This window comes from Diabrotica virgifera, chromosome 6 (assembly GCF_917563875.1).
Source record: "Diabrotica virgifera virgifera chromosome 6, PGI_DIABVI_V3a".
NCBI lineage: Eukaryota > Metazoa > Arthropoda > Insecta > Coleoptera > Chrysomelidae > Diabrotica > Diabrotica virgifera.
The window spans coordinates 70,767,580-70,784,993 of record NC_065448.1 but is presented as its reverse complement, the minus strand read 5'-3'; the positions used below and the strand labels follow the sequence as shown (position 1 = coordinate 70,784,993).

General features: G+C 32.0%; 1 protein-coding gene across 1 annotated transcript in view; it reads right to left on the bottom strand.

Moving 5' to 3' along the window:
• The window catches only part of LOC114326047 (cell adhesion molecule DSCAML1), a 1,142,530-nt gene that overhangs the window by 13,456 nt on the left and 1,111,660 nt on the right, over positions 1–17,414 (bottom strand). The window contains exon 11 of the mRNA XM_050655145.1: positions 15,624–15,965. Within this exon, the coding sequence (XP_050511102.1) occupies positions 15,624–15,965 (342 nt within the window). The remainder of the gene's footprint in view (positions 1–15,623; positions 15,966–17,414) is intronic.

Below are 17,414 nucleotides of genomic sequence, written 5' to 3'. Positions count from 1 at the left end.
TAGCCACAATGCCAAACACTGGTTGGGTTAAATGTTCTAACTACATAGTAAATATGATAAGATAGTTTGACTTAAAGTCGATGCCAATGGATTGCTTCCAGCAACATGCTGCTCTACCTTTACATATTTTTTATTATTACGTTTTCTTGACAGACTTTACGTGGTTCAATGCAGACGTAATAATAAAAAATATGTAAAGATAGATCATCATGTTGCTGGAAGCAATCCATTGGCATCGACTTTAAGTCAAATTATTTTATCATATTTACTATGTAGTTCGAACATTTAACCCAACCAGTGTTTGGCATTGTGGCTATTTTGCAAGGACAGGGAGTTCACTGATGATGGGCTGATAAGTCTGAAAACGTTCTGAATGTTATCCTTTTGGATTTAAAAATTAAATTTAATTCTTCATTAAAAATTTTATACCAACTACACCAGGGAGTTTTTACATCACGATACTGTATTTAAATATATATATATAAATAATATGTACAAGAATAAACAAGTAAAGTCCTTTTCATGAGCATTTTTTAGTGCGTCACAAATGATAGAAAAAAGAATGTGTGTGTACTTTGTACGCACGTAACAAGATATTCTTCTATTATATAATAGGTAATTTAAACGAAGTAAATATACTTAAAAGGTTATTTGTACTTATTTTATTTAAAAATCAAACTAACTTTCTTATCTACCACTTTCAAAAAAGAAGAATATCTTCAAAAATTATATAATAATATACTTACAATCATAAAATATATATAAAAAAAATAAAAAAATAATAACTTGCTTGGGGCTTGAACCCACTTCACGTCTACCGCGCCGTACGAAAGTTGACGCTATTTCAAACTGCACCAAACTCTCGTATACGTCATGTGGGAATATACACAAACTAAACGTTTACACCATAAATTTATATGAATTTAATAAAATTATTAGTTTGATTTTTGTCGAAATAAAATACAACAAAATATAGAGTAAGAAAACGATATATGAGATGAAGATTTGTAGAAAGTTTGTTCGTAATCAGATTATGTAAATTAAAGCATTGCCTACTAATAGGTAACTACATTATTTTGTTTACATTTTCCAAATAGATAGGTATTGAAACTATTAGGTATTTCCAACTGAAACATTTAGAATTACGTACCTGCGGCTTTTCAAAACTATTTAAAAAGTCACTATAATTATAAATTTGATTTTATTTCTGTCCACACATCAATAAAAACTAGTATTATACAATATTTTTGTTTACCGATAACCTCCATATTGAACAATTATTGACAGATCATTTCAAAATTTCAACACCCAATCAGAGCCCGTATAACAACTAATACCATACTGTCGATGTGCGCATGCGCGCGGATCAATCAAATTTTACCCTCAATCGATTCGCCGCTAAAGAAGAATATCTTCAAAAAAGGTAAGTCCGTGATAACCCATATTTATAACATTTATTCTAACATGACATTTTAGTTAAATCTGACAGTTGTCACATTTTATTTGCCATTTGGCATAAAAACAAATCAATTGTGTTTATTGCATTTATAAAATGGTATTTCCTTTGATTTGTATAGTTTTATAAATTCTACAGATTATATTCTTAGATATGTTATATAATTGACATGACATTTTAGATAAATTTGACAGTTGTCACATTTTATTTGCAATTTGGCAGAAAAGCAAATCAATTGTGTTTATTGCGTTTATAAAATGTTATTTTCTGTGATTTGTATAGTCTTATAAACTGTACAGATTATATTCGTAGATATATTATATAATTCGTAAATAATTTTTTTCGAATATAGCGCCATCTATCGACAACTAAAATAAATGTTATAAATTTCTTTAATCACAGACGTGCCTTTTTTCTGTCACATACAATTTAATGCGTTAGAAAGAAATCGAAAAACTGTGACGCACTGAAAGATGCTCATGAGAAAACGAATACAACAGGTACTTTTAAAAAGTATTAATTTTAATCTACACAAGAAAATAACGGAGGTAAAAAGGAGATAAAATGAAAAAAAAAATAATATACTACACATACTGATAGACTCATTTTTAACTTCAAATATATCTCGAAAACTAATGACTTTATCGTTACCAATGAACAGTATATTATTTACATAGAAAAGAAAGTATTGGTGAATCGAAAAATTGCGCTAAAATAGTAATTTCCCCAGTGACGTAGAATTTGGGAAGGGTCAACCATTCACTAGCCCCTCTAGTAGACCTCTGGTAGTAGCTATAAACGTTTTTTTATCATAATTTAGTAGGGTGTATAGAAGCCAGACTTTATGTCAAGTATGATAAGGATACGTAAAGTAGTTTAAATTACTGGGTAAAAATAGTTTTTAAATTTTTAAATAAAACACCCTGCAACTCAGTAAGGAGCCTTATTTTATTATTTAAGTGATTTGGGTTAAATATTAATATGTTGAGGTCTGGAATCTATATTGAACCACCCTGTATAAACTTAAGATGAAACAATTCTCACGCAAAGTGTACCAATATAACAAAAAAGAAGTTTATTTGTAAATGTTTCAAAAAGCGTCATAGATAATTATGAAAAATTTTCTTTCATATTGTATAAACTAAAAAATCAAATAAAGAAAGAAAATCAAGTTTTCAAAATCAACCGAACAACAAATTACATGTTCGAGTAGGTATTTCGTCTGACTTCATTACGCTGAAGAGTTACACGGCCGTAGACAAAGGAAACGTTCGACTAGCTATGCCTTTAAACATTACAACATACTTCACGGTTCTCAGATGTTCTTGCTACGACATTAGTATTACATTACGTTTGGAGGACATGTTGATCTATAAACACTTAACGGAAATACGATCCGACTTGTAACTATATAATAGCAAGCAGGTACAAACAGGGAAGACAGTACAGGTAAATAAATTTGGTCCTTTTTGAGCTTAAGGCCACTTTTTAAAAACTTTTGTAGTTTGACTTTAATTTTCCGTTATTTCATAACTGTATACTCGTCACAAGTGATTTTTGTTCTTCTTTTTCTTCTTCTTTATAAGCAATTCTGCCTGTTCATTGGCGGATTGATACCTCTAAAAAGGGTTGTCACTCCATCTTTGCGCGGTCAGCCGATATTACTTCTTCTATCGATTGGTGATTTACCTCTTACTATTTTGATCACAGGTGTCACCCTTATTCTGTTTATGTGGTTATTCCATTCTTTTTTCTATTTAGTGTCCATTCATTTATGAATGGACACTATTCATTTGTATACCCTACGATACATTATCTTCTAATGTCTTCACTCCTCTTTCGATATCTCAGCGTATTTCCTGTAACTCTTCTCTAACGTTTCTAGTAGTCTTGTGCTGTGACTGCAACGGGTCTTGTTTCTGATGCATATGTTATTATTGGTCATACTCATACACTAGATTTATACATTTTTGACTTCATCTCAATGTGAATATGTCGGTTTCACCATATAATATGATTAAGACATCCTGCCAGTCTATTTGGTTTTTGTACTTGATTTCTCACTTCATTGTCCAGGTCTCCGTAGCTTGACAATGTAATTCCAAGCGATTTTCTTTCCATTACTTGTTCAATACTGATACCATCAATTTCTACTTTACATATGATTGGTTTTTTATTATTTAATATTGTTTTAGTTTTCTGAGATGAAATTGCCTTATTGAATTCTCTTGATTTTAGTTTAAATCTGTGGACTAATCTTTGCAGACTATCTTCATATTGGGCTATCAATATTGCGTCGTCTGCGTAACAGAGTATTTAAAAAAAAATGAATGGGTTGCATGTGTGAGTCCATACTATTGTAGTAAAGAAAAGAGAGACGTTCTCACAAACAATTTATTTTACAACTGACGACCGGTTTCGCTGTCTACAATATTCACAGCATCTTCAGGTCACGGTAAAAGTAAAATTAAATGCTACAAATAACAAAAAACCAGAGTTAGTTAAGTGGTCTGGTTGAAATCAAAGGGTAATGATCAAGCCAATATTAAAGTATATATATTTATGCATACATATAAATACTAACATGTACGTAAATATGGTTTACAACCCTCACACTCACATACATGCACGCATTCAAATGTAGTGGCAACAAAAGTATGTTAAGTATAAGTATAAATATAAAATATACACTTACTTTCCGGTATAAGGGAAGAAAATAGTGGTATTCAATATCATACTTTTTTTTTTATTATGCTAAAGGGAGAGACGGTAGAGGGACAGATTTGAATGTAATGCATTAACAAAACCAAAATAATTGGCAGGATCTTGAGGGGATTAGTAAGGAAACACGACATTAAACCGTGAAACCAAAAAATTTGTTAGTTATATATAAAGTGATGTTATTTTATATATGTGTGTATATTTTAATTTAGTTGGGATTATTAGATGTTGTTCTGGATGTTCAAGAACTAATATATGTAAGATTGGTTGTGCAATTTTCCTAAACCAGAATTGGTCAGTTGTGTATTAGTTGTGGTGTGATTGTGAAAATATTTTAATTTGTTTTGTTGGAGATATTGAAATTAAATTGAACAATAGTAATTATGTAAAAATTTGCTAAAATCTTTTTAATATTAAAAGTGTCAAACAATAAAATCATTAATAAATAATTCAGAATTAAAGTCAAGTGTAAAGGTAACTGTACATGAAATTCAATTTATAGTAATATAAAGTTATGATTATTTGTACATCGATGAGATTTTATGTGATATTACTTACTGAAAAAGTTAGAAAAAGGTAGAAAAAGGCAGAAAAAGGCAAATATGAAAAGTCATTCATTTATGTTAATATCTGTTGAATGTAATAAATAGTTGAGTAGATTGAAAGTTAATCTCAAAAGATCTTTGAAAAAGTTACTTGGTTGAGCTGAATTATATGGTTTCTTTGTAAAGTTAAAAAAGTTTTGAAAATTTTTGTTTTGTTTTAAAGTCGATAAATAACACATAACAGATTCTCGAACGCACAAAAAGGAGATGGACATAACAGGAGTTTGGGAATTTTTGATGAGGAAAGCAATCTGTGTACTACTACATCTTATTTCTTTTCTTATTTCTTGTAAATAAACCCAAATTAGAGGAATTTTTACATTTCTTAAAAATCGAAAAGAAATAAGATGTAGTAGTACAGAGATTGCTTTCCTCATTAAAAATTCCCAAACTCCTGTTATGTCCATCTCCTTTGTGTGCGTTCGAGAATCTGTTATGTGTTATTTATCGACTTTAAAACAAAAAAAAAATTTTCAAAACTTTTTTAACTTTACAAAGAAACCATGTAATTCAGCTCAACCAGGTAACTTTTTCAAAGATCTTTTGAGATTAACTTTCAATCTACTCAACTATTTATTACATTCAACAGATATTAACATAAATGAATGATTTTTTCATATTTGCCTTTTTCTGCCTTTTTCTACCTTTTTCTAACTTTTTCAGTAAGTAATATTACATAAAATCTCATCGATGTACAAATAATCATAACTTTATATTACTATAAATTTAATTTCATGTACAGTTACTTTTACACTTGACTTTAATTCTGAATTATTTATTAATGATTTTATTGTTTGACACTTTTAATATTAAAAAGATTTTAGCAAATTTTTACATAATTACTATTGTTCAATTTAATTTCAATATCTCCAACAAAACAAATTAAAATATTTTCACAATCACACCACAACTAATACACAACTGACCAATTCTGGTTTAGGAAAATTGCACAACCAATCTTACATCTATTAGTTCTTGAACATCCAGAACAACATCTAATAATCCCAACTAAATTAAAATATACACACATATATAAAATAACATCACTTTATATATAACTAACAATTTTTTGGTTTCACGGTTTAATGTCATGTTTCCTTACTAATCCCCTCAAGATCCTGCCAATTATTTTGGTTTTGTTAATGCATTACATTCAAATCTGTCCCTCTACCGTCTCTCCCTTTAGCATAATAAAGAAAAAAAGTATGATATTGAATACCACTATTTTATTCCCTTATACCGGAAAGTAAGTGTATATTTTATATTTATACTTATACTTAACATACTTTTGTTGCCACTACATTTGAATGCGTGCATGTATGTGAGTGTGAGGGTTGTAAACCATATTTACGTACATGTTAGTATTTATATGTATGCATGAATATACAGAGAGAGTCTGTAAAGTGGAATAAATTCAATATCTCAAATACTAATTGTTTTTTTGGAAAATGCTCAGACCTGTCAATTAGTATTTCAAATTGTCCTTTTTGACATTCAATAATAATGTATACAGGGTGTCCCAATTTAGAGATATGACGTCATAGTCGATTTTCTTAAATGGCAACACTGTCATTTTGATAGCTAATTTGATAGGGTTTGTAAAGTTATACATAACTGCAAAATATCAAATTTTTATTCTCTACCATTTACAAGATAATAGAAAATAACAAAGTTATATCTGTAATTTGGAAATATATTCAATAATTAAAATACTAACTGTTTTTTTGAAAAATTCTCAGACCCGTCGATTAGTATATCAAATTGTCCTTTTTGACATATAATAATAATAATGTATACAGGTTGTCCCAATTTAGAGATATGACGTCATCGTTGATTTTCTTAAATGGCAACACTGTCATTTTGATAGCTATTTTGATAGGGTGTGTAAAGTTATACACAACTGCAAAATTTCAAATTTGTATTCTCTACCATTTAGATGATAATAAAAAATAACAAAGGTATGAAGAAAAAAAAGTAATTAAATAATAATTGAATTTAATTATTTCAATAAATTAAGCAATAACTCATAATGTTGCCCTCAATTATTGTCAAATTGTCAATGGGCAACGTTATGAGCATTTTCTTAATTGAAATAAATAAATTCAATTATTATTTGATTACTTTTTGTTCTTCATAACTTTGTTATTTTTTATTATCTTGTAAATGGTAGGGAATAAAAATTTGAAATTTTTCAGATGTGTATAACTTTACACACGCTATCAAAATAGCTATCAAAATGATAGTGTTGCCATTTAAGAAAATCAACGATGACGTCATATCTCTAAATTGGGACACCCTGTATACATTATTATTATATGTCAAAAATGACAATTTGATATACTAATCGACGGGTCTGAGCATTTTTCAAAAAAACAGTTAGTATTTTAATTATTGAATGTATTCCAAATTACAGATATAACTTTGTTATTTTCTCTTATCTTGTAAATGGTAGAGAATAAAAATTTGATATTTTGCAGTTATGTATAACTTTACAAACCCTACCAAAATAGCTATCAAAATGACAGTGTTTCCGTTTAAGAAAATCGACGATGACGTCATATCTCTAAATTGGGACACCCTGTATACATTTTTATTGAATGTCAAAAAGGACAATTTGAAATACTAATCGACGGGTCTGAGCATTTTCCAAAAGAACAATTAGTGTTTGAGATATTGAATTTATTCCACTTTACAGACTCTCTCTGTATATACTTTAATATTGGCTTGATCATTACCCTTTGATTTCAACCAGACCACTTAACTAACTCTGGTTTTTTGTTATTTGTAGAATTTAATTTTACTTTTACCGTGACCTGAAGATGCTGTGAATATTGTAGACAGCGAAACCGGTCGTCAGTTGTAAAATAAATTGTTTGTGAGAACGTCTCTCTTTTCTTTACTACAAGAGTATTTTTACTTCTTTGTTTCCCTTTTTGTATTCTCTTCCTTTGTTGACACTTTTGATTATTTCATCGATAATTAAATTGAAGAGCACAGGACTAAATGAGTCTCCCTGTCTTATCCCGCTGCCTATATCTATAGGTTCTGTAAGTTGTCCATCTATTCTGACTTCCATTTTGTTGTTTTGGTAGATGTTTTCAATGGTTTTTATGATATCTAGGGGGGCCTTCTCTATTATACAGAAGATAGAGTACATCTTTGAGTTTTACTCTCACCATTGATTTCTTTAAGTCAATCAGACATAGAAATACTGGTCTATTATACACTAGTAATTTTTCAGTTATTTGTTTTTATGACGAAAATTGCATCTGTACACAATCTTCCAGTACGAAAACACTGTTGTTCATCTACTAAACTTATCCTCTGATTCTGACAAGTGATTTTTAGCTACTTCAATATATTATCGAATTATTCCAAATAGTTGGAGAGAGTACTGGACGATTCCTTTAGTAAAAATACATCAAAATTCTGATTCGGCAGAATCTTATAGAGCAGGTCTTCTAAAACTTTTTTCATTCACGACCTCCATTTATGATTGCAAGTTTCCTGGCGACCCTATATAAATATAAAAGAAATATAAATAAAATCTCTCTCGACCCCAGAATTTTGCTACGCGACCCAATTTGGAGTCGCGACCCATAGTTTAAGAAGGCCTGTTATAGAGGTATCCCAGTAAGCTATTGCAAAACAAAACACTGGAAACCCCCTCTGTTGCTCAGTGGTAAAAGCGCCTGCCTTTGGATCGAAAGGTCCGAATGGTCGTGAGTTCGAATCTCACCAGGGTAGAAAATTTTTCGTTTATTATAAATTAATAAATGAAAATACTTTCTATCCTTGTGGGATCAGTACTCACCGGAGGAACCGCAGACATTCGGATACAATTAGCGTCTCTTTGCAAAGACAATGACGTCGACTTCGCAAAGCAACAAGACACTTACTCAACACACACCCTACACATTACACTAGGTATCTAACTGGAAAAATCCATACAGTGCCATCACCATGCCAATGGCCATTAGTTGTCGGGGCATTAGCTAAATCAGATCTTTATATATTTCATAGACTTCAAACAGGCTTATGATTCAATTAATCGTGCAACATTATGGAAAGCAATGATCGAGTTCGGCGTACCCAAGAAATTAGCTGCGGTAACACAAATGTGTGTAAGTAACTTCTTTGCACAAGTTAGAATAGGAGGGAAAATATCAAATGCTTTCTGCGTAAATTCTGGACTGAGACAGGGAGATCCGTTGTCCCCATTATTGTTTAACCTGGCCTTAGAATGTCATGCGAAAAATGTATCCAAAAATCACACCAGACATAATTGCTCGGGGAGCTAAAATCATACTCGCCTTTGCCGATGACGTAGATGCAGTAGCACAATCAACATTAGAAATTAAGAATATTTTCTCGAGCTTTGAAGAAGCTGAATTAAACATAGGTTTAAAAATAAATGAAGACAAAACAAAATACTTGGTCGTCTCAAAACAAGAACGACGGCGAATAAGCCAAAACATTATTATAAACGGTCACAACTTCGAAGTGGTTAAAGAATTTAAATATCTAGGAGCAACAATCACAAATGACAACAAATTAGAGCGAGAAGTTGAAACGAGAATAATGGCAGGAAACAGATCTTTCTTTGCAATGCAACATCTAATGAAGTCAAAACTTCTTCCACAGGGTGCAAAAATCCAGATATATAAGACCATAATACGACCAGCAGTCGCGTATGGAAGCGAAACATGGACGCTTACAAAAAGAGAAGTAAATAAATTGCTGGTGTGGGAACGTAAAATCCTTCGAATGATATATTGCCCTTGCAGATACAGCGTGGCAAACGAAAGGAGGCGCAGATACAATAACGAGCTAGAGTCTCTATTCGGAAAAGAAAATCTAGTCAGATATATAAAGGCCAATAGACTCAGATGGGTAGGGCATGTGATACGCAGTAACGACAATCGCCTTATAAACAATGTGTTCTGTGAAAGGCCAGATGGAAGAAGATCCGTAGTGCGGCCTAGAAAAAGGTGGAAAGATGCAGTCAAAGAAGATCTAGAGAAAATGGGAGTGCAAGAATGGGAATTAGTGGCACAGGACCGATAAACATGGAAGGCAATAGTAAACGAGGCAAAGACTCACGAAGAGTTGTAGCGCCATTGATGATAATGATGATGCATTAGCTAAGTAAAAAAAACACTGTAAAAAATGATAAAATGTAAGCTTGAAATATGGTTGTTTCGAGCCTAGGAAGAACATAATTCAGGAGTAAAAAAGCAAGGTTCATGCGGCATGCATTGCAATTTTGAGTTATATAGAAGTTCCGGGAATCTTGACGTTAAAATTCATACAAATTCCTCTACATATCGGGAGACGCGTCTGCGGATGCATCTGCCGATTTATCATCACGAGCTGACCACACATCTGTTAATCGTTCAGTCTGTGTTAATTCTCGGGTGATGCAATATCTACTTTGACTTCACTGCCAAAGCTAATGCGTCGTAGAGGTCAGAGGTCAGATGTGTGGAGAGGCATCGGACGTTCGCACTGAAATCCTTTGATCTGTGCTGAAAAAACCGACAACTATCGGATATTTTGCTGACGCATCCGCCGACGTGATATATAAACAACAAAGGATGGAATCACCTCAACTACACATCTGCGGATGCATACGCAGATGCCGTCCGCGGACGCGTCTGCCGATGTGTAGACGAGGCATTAGATGGATATGGCATGTAATCAGGCGAGAAAAAGATTCAAAATTTATAAAATTTATTCAATAAAGAGTGCCGATGGGACTACGAGCCAGACGGAGTCTGAGACTAAGGTATCATTACAACTTAGAGGACGAGGAAGTCTATTGGAGTTAGATCATGGAGAATAGTTGCCAGAGACAGGGGTGAATAGGGGAATATGTTGAAGAAGGCTTTTGCTCATAATGATCTGTGATTCTACTGATGACAATGGTAAGTAATATATTACAATTATTATAAGATTCGTCAAAATCCCAGAAAATTTTAGTTTTAGAAAAACTAAATAAAAAAATTTACGGTAGAATCTATTCATGATAATTAAATAATGGTAGCACTATTACGCGAATCTACTAACGAAACAAAGTCAATGACTTTGTTAATAAGAAAAATGAACCCACCCACAAAGGCAAAACACCAATCTTTAGAAACAAAAAATGCGAATAACATATAAAAAATATTGTACAGCTATTAAATTGATAAAGAATATAAAGATTGGAGAGGACCACAAAAATTCAAGAGTGGATGCTAAATGGTGAGCAAGAAGGTTTATTCAGGGAAGGATAGTAGAAAAAATATGTTGGAACATGAAAGCAAGCCCTAATACAATTTGGAGAGAAATGGCCAGTATTATTAAAAAGACTTCTATATAAATACTTGTAAAAACTTCAGGAAAGAAGTTTGAGCATAAAGAGACTTGGTCGTGGTCCAACGAAGTACAAGGAAAACTAAAAGAGAAGGGAAAATTATATAAAAAGTGGCAAAAAAACTGACCGGACACGGATCTTCAAAACTATATGGTCGCCAAAAAGGAAGCGAAAGTAGCAGTAGCTAAGCTAAATCTGTGCTCTGTGCGTAAAGCGAGTTAAGTCCAAAAATGGTCGAAATTAGCCAATGCACTATCTGTATGTTAGAATTTGATATCTACATGTGTGTATAATTTGTCAAGTCCAATTGCATTTCTAAAGTGAGATATTCATTTTTAAAAAATGAAAAACAATCTGTGTAAAGCGTGTTAAGTCCTGAACTTAGACGCATGATTATTTAAGAAACAGGAAGACTCGGACAACTTGGCTATTAGTGCATCCTATGTAACCCACAGCTGAATCTTATGCTTGTGCGTCACAGTGTTGCCATGCTGCTTTCTTTATTTGTTTCATAATTTCAGTCAATGTTAAATGTACCTACAAGAACAATAAAATAATTTTATAAGAACGTTTGCTTCTCCGTCATTATACCAGGTAAAATGACAAATGAGGTGTCAAATGAAAAAAACTTTTACTTTATTGGTGTTTCAAAACTCTTTTTTAATTTATTATAATCATTTATCTGTATGATTTATCTAGTTATCTACTTTTTTATAACGATTTAAATTTAATTCGATTTAAAAACATTTTTACAGTTTATCTTCATTGACCTCTTTTATTTATCAGTTGATCTCCTTTTTTATTACAATTTTAAGGTAACTTTGATTTAAAATGCCTCTCTTGTGCTTTTTGTATTAAGAGCAAACAGTAGCGATCAACAGGTAGCAACAAACGCGTTCCAAGATTGCGGCTCTAATTTTGAATATTTTGTCGAGATATTTGGCACACATATTCGTAATATAATAAAGAATGGCGGTACAGAGCCCAATTTCAGAAATGTGTTAGTATGTAGAAATTACTCTATAACTAAATAAAATATTGAAAAAAGGAGCCTGTATCGCCACTAAGAAAGACAAAGAATTCACTTTCTTCAAATAAACTTTTTTATCCCGTGCCTAGATTTTGTGTGACATTGGAACTACTAAAAATCGATTTTTTTATAACAAGAAATCGAACGTCACTGACTTGGCAACATTTCGCGCCTGTGTGTATAAAAATTATTGTTTTTGATAGTATAAACGTCACTGTCAGTGTCGAATTACCGACGCACTGTTGCCTCACTTTTGAAAGTTCGCAGAACTTTCGCAATCTTGGACCGCGTTTGTTGCTACCTGTTGATCGCTACTGTGTGCTCTTAAAAAAACTTTACTTTATTGGTTTTTCAAAACTATTTTTTATTTATTATAATTATTTATCTACTTTTTATAATTAACATCCCTCTTTTGAGCTGTTTGTAAAAAACAAGTAATTGGACTTCGTCCTATTAGACGAAGTCGTAATTGAACAACTAAGTCCAAGGTTTTCATCCAAAGTAATCGAAAGTAGAACTGGAAGTCGATATTAGAACCCTTCCTGTAACTTTGCGTCGATTGATAAACGATTTTAATAATTTTGGGTCATATTTACTAAACTGTGGTTCATAATTGTGTAAACAGAAATAACTTCAAAATCCAAATTAAAGATTCAAACTCGACTTTTCAATACGCTTCGATTGATATGTTACATGTATTTCTGCGACTATAATATGGCACTTCCGGTTAGAACCTCTTAACCAGAAATGATATAAAATCAAAAATTATCCATTTGTTCTCATCTTGATAAGGCACGTCGAATGATATATCGCTTATACTATTTCGATGACTTTAAAACAGTACTTACGGACCTTACGTTTGTAAATCTAAAACCGGAAGTCCGATGTCAAATTTCTCATCTTTTGGGATTCTACCTTGTATAGTGACGGAGGAGTTATATTCGCGGTCGGACGGACAGACGGACAGACAGACTAGGTCAAATTTCTCACCTTTAGTACCAACCTTGGTTTATAAGCTTCCATTTGACACCTCATTTGTTATTCTACCTGGTATAGTGACGAAGAAATTATATTCGTAGTCAGACGGATAGACGGACAGACGGATAGCCTAGGTCAAATTTCTCACCTTTAGTACCATCCTTGGATTATAAGCTTTCATTTGACACCTCATTTGTCATTCTACCTGGGATAATGACGGAGGAGTTGAGATTCAGACAATCAGACAAACAAGACGGACGGACGGACAGACGGACAGACGGACGTGGATAATTCAACGTTTTCACATTTTTTCAAAATTGGTGAAAACAACAACATAAACTTTACTTAATTGGTGTTTCAAAACTACTTATTTTACACATTACACAATATTACAAGGTTTCTAACAAGTTAAACTTCGCAATGATTTAAAATAAAGTAAAAACCTATCTATACAGGGTGTTTCATTAATAATTGTCCATATCGTAACTGGAGAAACCTTAGCAAAAAATACGAAGATTTAACCTAAAACACTTAAATAAAATGTTGTTCCTTACTGAGTTACAGGGTGTTTTATCTAAAAATTTAAAAATTATTTTTGCTTAGCATTTTAAAACTATTAGACGTATCCTTTTTATACTTGGCAGAAAGTACGACTACTAAACACTCTATTAAATTATAATAAACAAACGCTTCTAGCTACTACCAGAGGCGTACGACAGGGGATGATGAATGGTTGACCCTTCTCAAATTCTACGCCACTGGCGGAATTACTATTTTAGTGCCATTTTTAGATTTTCCAATACTTTCTACGTAAATAAAATACGCTTCATTGGTAACGATAAAGTCATTAGTTTTCGAGATATTTGAAGTTAAATATGAAACGGCACAGTTATTTTGATTAATTTATATGATTCGTATGATTAAAATTTAAAAATTATTTGTACCCAGTACATACTTTAAAACTATGTGGCGTATCCTTATTATACTTGGCAGTAAGTATAAATACTGTACACCCTACTAAATTAAGATAAATAAACGTTTCTAGCTACTACCAGAGGCGTATGACAGGGGATAGGGTCTGGTTGACCCTTCCCAAATTCTACGCCACTGACGAAATTGCTATTTTAGTGCTATTTTTTGATTTTGCAATACTTTTTACGTAAATAATATACTCTTCATTCGTAACGATAAAATGATTAGTTTTCGAGATATTTGAAATTAAAAATGAAGCGACACAATATATTAATCAAAATAACCGTGTCGTTTCATTTTTAACTTCAAAAATCTCGAAAACTAATGATTTTATCGTTACGAATGAAGAGGACATTATTTTCATAGAAAGTATTGGAGAATCCAAAAATTTAACTAAAATAGCAATTTCTCCAGTGGCATAGAATTTGGAAAGGGTCAACCATTCACTTTCCCCCGTTGTACGCCTCTGGTAATAGCCAGAAACGTTTGTTGAACGTAATTTGGTAGTTTGTACAGTACCTATACTTTCTGCCAAGTATGAAAAGGATACGTCGAATAGTTTAAAAATGCTGAGCAAAAATAATTTTTAAATTTTTTGATAAAACACCCTGTAACTCAGTAAGGAACCACATTTTATTTAAGTGTTTTAGGTTAAATCTTTATATTTTATGCTAAGGTTTCTTCAGTTACTATATGGACAATTATTAATGAAACACCCTGTACATAAATTAGAACATACCTAAAATACACAAATGATACATTTCACACACAAATATATCACAAAAAATTGTAATGTGATAGTATGAAAAAATAGAGGATACGGCAACGGTGTTACATTTCATGCTCGAATCCAATGCCAAAATCTACACAGACATATTAGGGTGCACTAATAGCCAAGCTGTCCAGAAGACTCAGTGTGTTAAGTCGCACAATTTTGGGACTTAAAACACTGTATACTAATAGTTATTAAGTTGACTCTCTGTGCGCCACGCGACGTTGCAAACTTTAGGACTTAACCCTCTTTACGCACAGAGCACAGAAATCAGAGGCGTATTCAAACCTATACGATCAACTTAATACCAGGGAAGGCAAAACAAAAATATTTAAAATAGCCAAACAGGGAGCAAAAAAAGGAAAAGATATTAATCAGATTACATGTACTCGAGATGAAAATAATAAAATACTTATTCATGAAAAGGATGCCAAAAAGAGATGGAAAAAGTATTTTGATAGTTTATAAAATGAAGAATTTTGTAGAGTTAAGGCAGACAGTAACAGCAATGGTCACCAAAATAAAAAATAGCAAAGAGAATGATGATAATTAAAGAGATAAAGAACTTTTGGATTTGCTTGCTACGTTAATTTTTATGACTACTGTTGGAGTTAGCAGATCCGAAACTTTTATGCTTAATTGTCTTAATACTTTTTAATTTATATTTTTCAATAGATTTTATAATTCCTGTAGAATCAGCTTTATATTTGTAACTTAAATTATAAACGTACCGTATTGGTTCCTGATAATATCAGGATCAGCTCCTTCAAGTACTCCTCGTTGCTGAACCGCCTCTATAACGAGGGGTTGGTCTGTATGAGGTGTGAGCGGGGTTCTAACTCCAGTTATGGAACCGTCGACTATCAGATCGTCGGCTGCAATAACGGCCTCCATGGGCATATGTTTGGAACCGTTGTCTGTGGGACGGTGGCACGATCTGCTGCTATGGAGGTGGTGCGTCAAATGTCGGCGACAGAGCGCGACTAATACTAGACATACTCCTGTTGCGAGAAATGCAGCTGTACCAAGGAGTCCAATAAGAAGAGGACTGACTGGCATGGATGCGGTGGAACCTGAAAGAAAAAGTATAGGTATATTGCAGTTGAAATAATAATTATTTTACATAACTGAGTATATGATTAATAGGGCAGTCAATAAGGGTATTTTGCTCCGAATTGCACCCTACTACATCGATTTACTTGATATTTTTACAGTAAGTAGGGAATAGCTCAAGAAACAAAGTCTACACTATGCCGATGTGCGCTTTTATGTTGAGGGTGGTTCCCACCCCTTCTCGGGGGTGAAAAATGTTTTGGTTAAAATAGCCACGGAAAAGGCTAGAGAACCTCATTTTAAGCAAAAATTGTTCTATAATTATTTATTGAAAACTCGATACTTTTTGAGTTATTCGTGGTTGAAAATTTACCATTTTCATTGAAAAATGACACCTTTTCGGACGGATTCTTGCAAATACCTTAAAAACTATGCATCTAACAAAAAAACTATACAAAATATTTGTGTAGGTTATAAAAAAACAAAGAGATTCGTTCCTTTATAAATCTACTAGTTAAAATACAAAGAGGGATATGGTAGGTAAGAAGAGTTTGTTTTTTTGCTGCATGCTCAAATCGATGTATTCAACTTAAAATAACAGAGAAACTGTCGATTTTAGGTGTATAATGACACTAATAACTTTTGTATTGCTTGAAAAGACCTTTAAAAAGAGCAATACTAAATGTCGATTGGATTCAAACTAATCGAGATATTCTTCAAAAGATTTGATGACTAATGTATTTTAAGAAGAAATGAGAAGTATATTTAACCCCTCATCCATCAGAATTTAAATACATCGTTTTCCTTCCACAATACTTTTTACTATAGTATTATTTCTATGTTAAAAACTTGGACTGGATTAAAATTATTGGTTTTTGAAAAAAAAATAAGGTCAAATTATGGAGCGCATTTTTAAATTTTCTTAAAAATCTTCCTTTTTCTCCATGTAACTCGAAAAATATAACACATACGGAAAAAGGATACCACACAAAAATGTAGAACTTTTTCAGATAAAAATTTCTTTTTATTTTTCATTACTGTATCTCTCATCATTTTCAAGTTACATGGAGAAAAATGAAGATTTTTAAGAAATTTTAAAAATGCGCTCTATAACTTGATCTTTTTTTTTCAAAAATCATTCATTTTAAACCGGTCCAACTTTTTGAACATAGAAATAATACTATAATAAAAGGTATTGTAGAAGGAAAATGATGTATTTACATTTTGGTGGATGGGGGTTAAAATTAATTCTCATTTTTTCTTAAAAAACATTAGTTATCAATTTTGTTTGCAGCATATCTCGCTTAGTTTTAATGTAATAAACCTATATTGTAGCTCATTTTAAAGGCCTTTTCAAGAACTACAAAAAGGTATTAGTAGCATTATACACCTTAAATCGACCGTTTCTCTGTTATTTCAAGTTGAATACACCAATTTGAGAATGTACCAAAAAAAAAAATATTTTCACC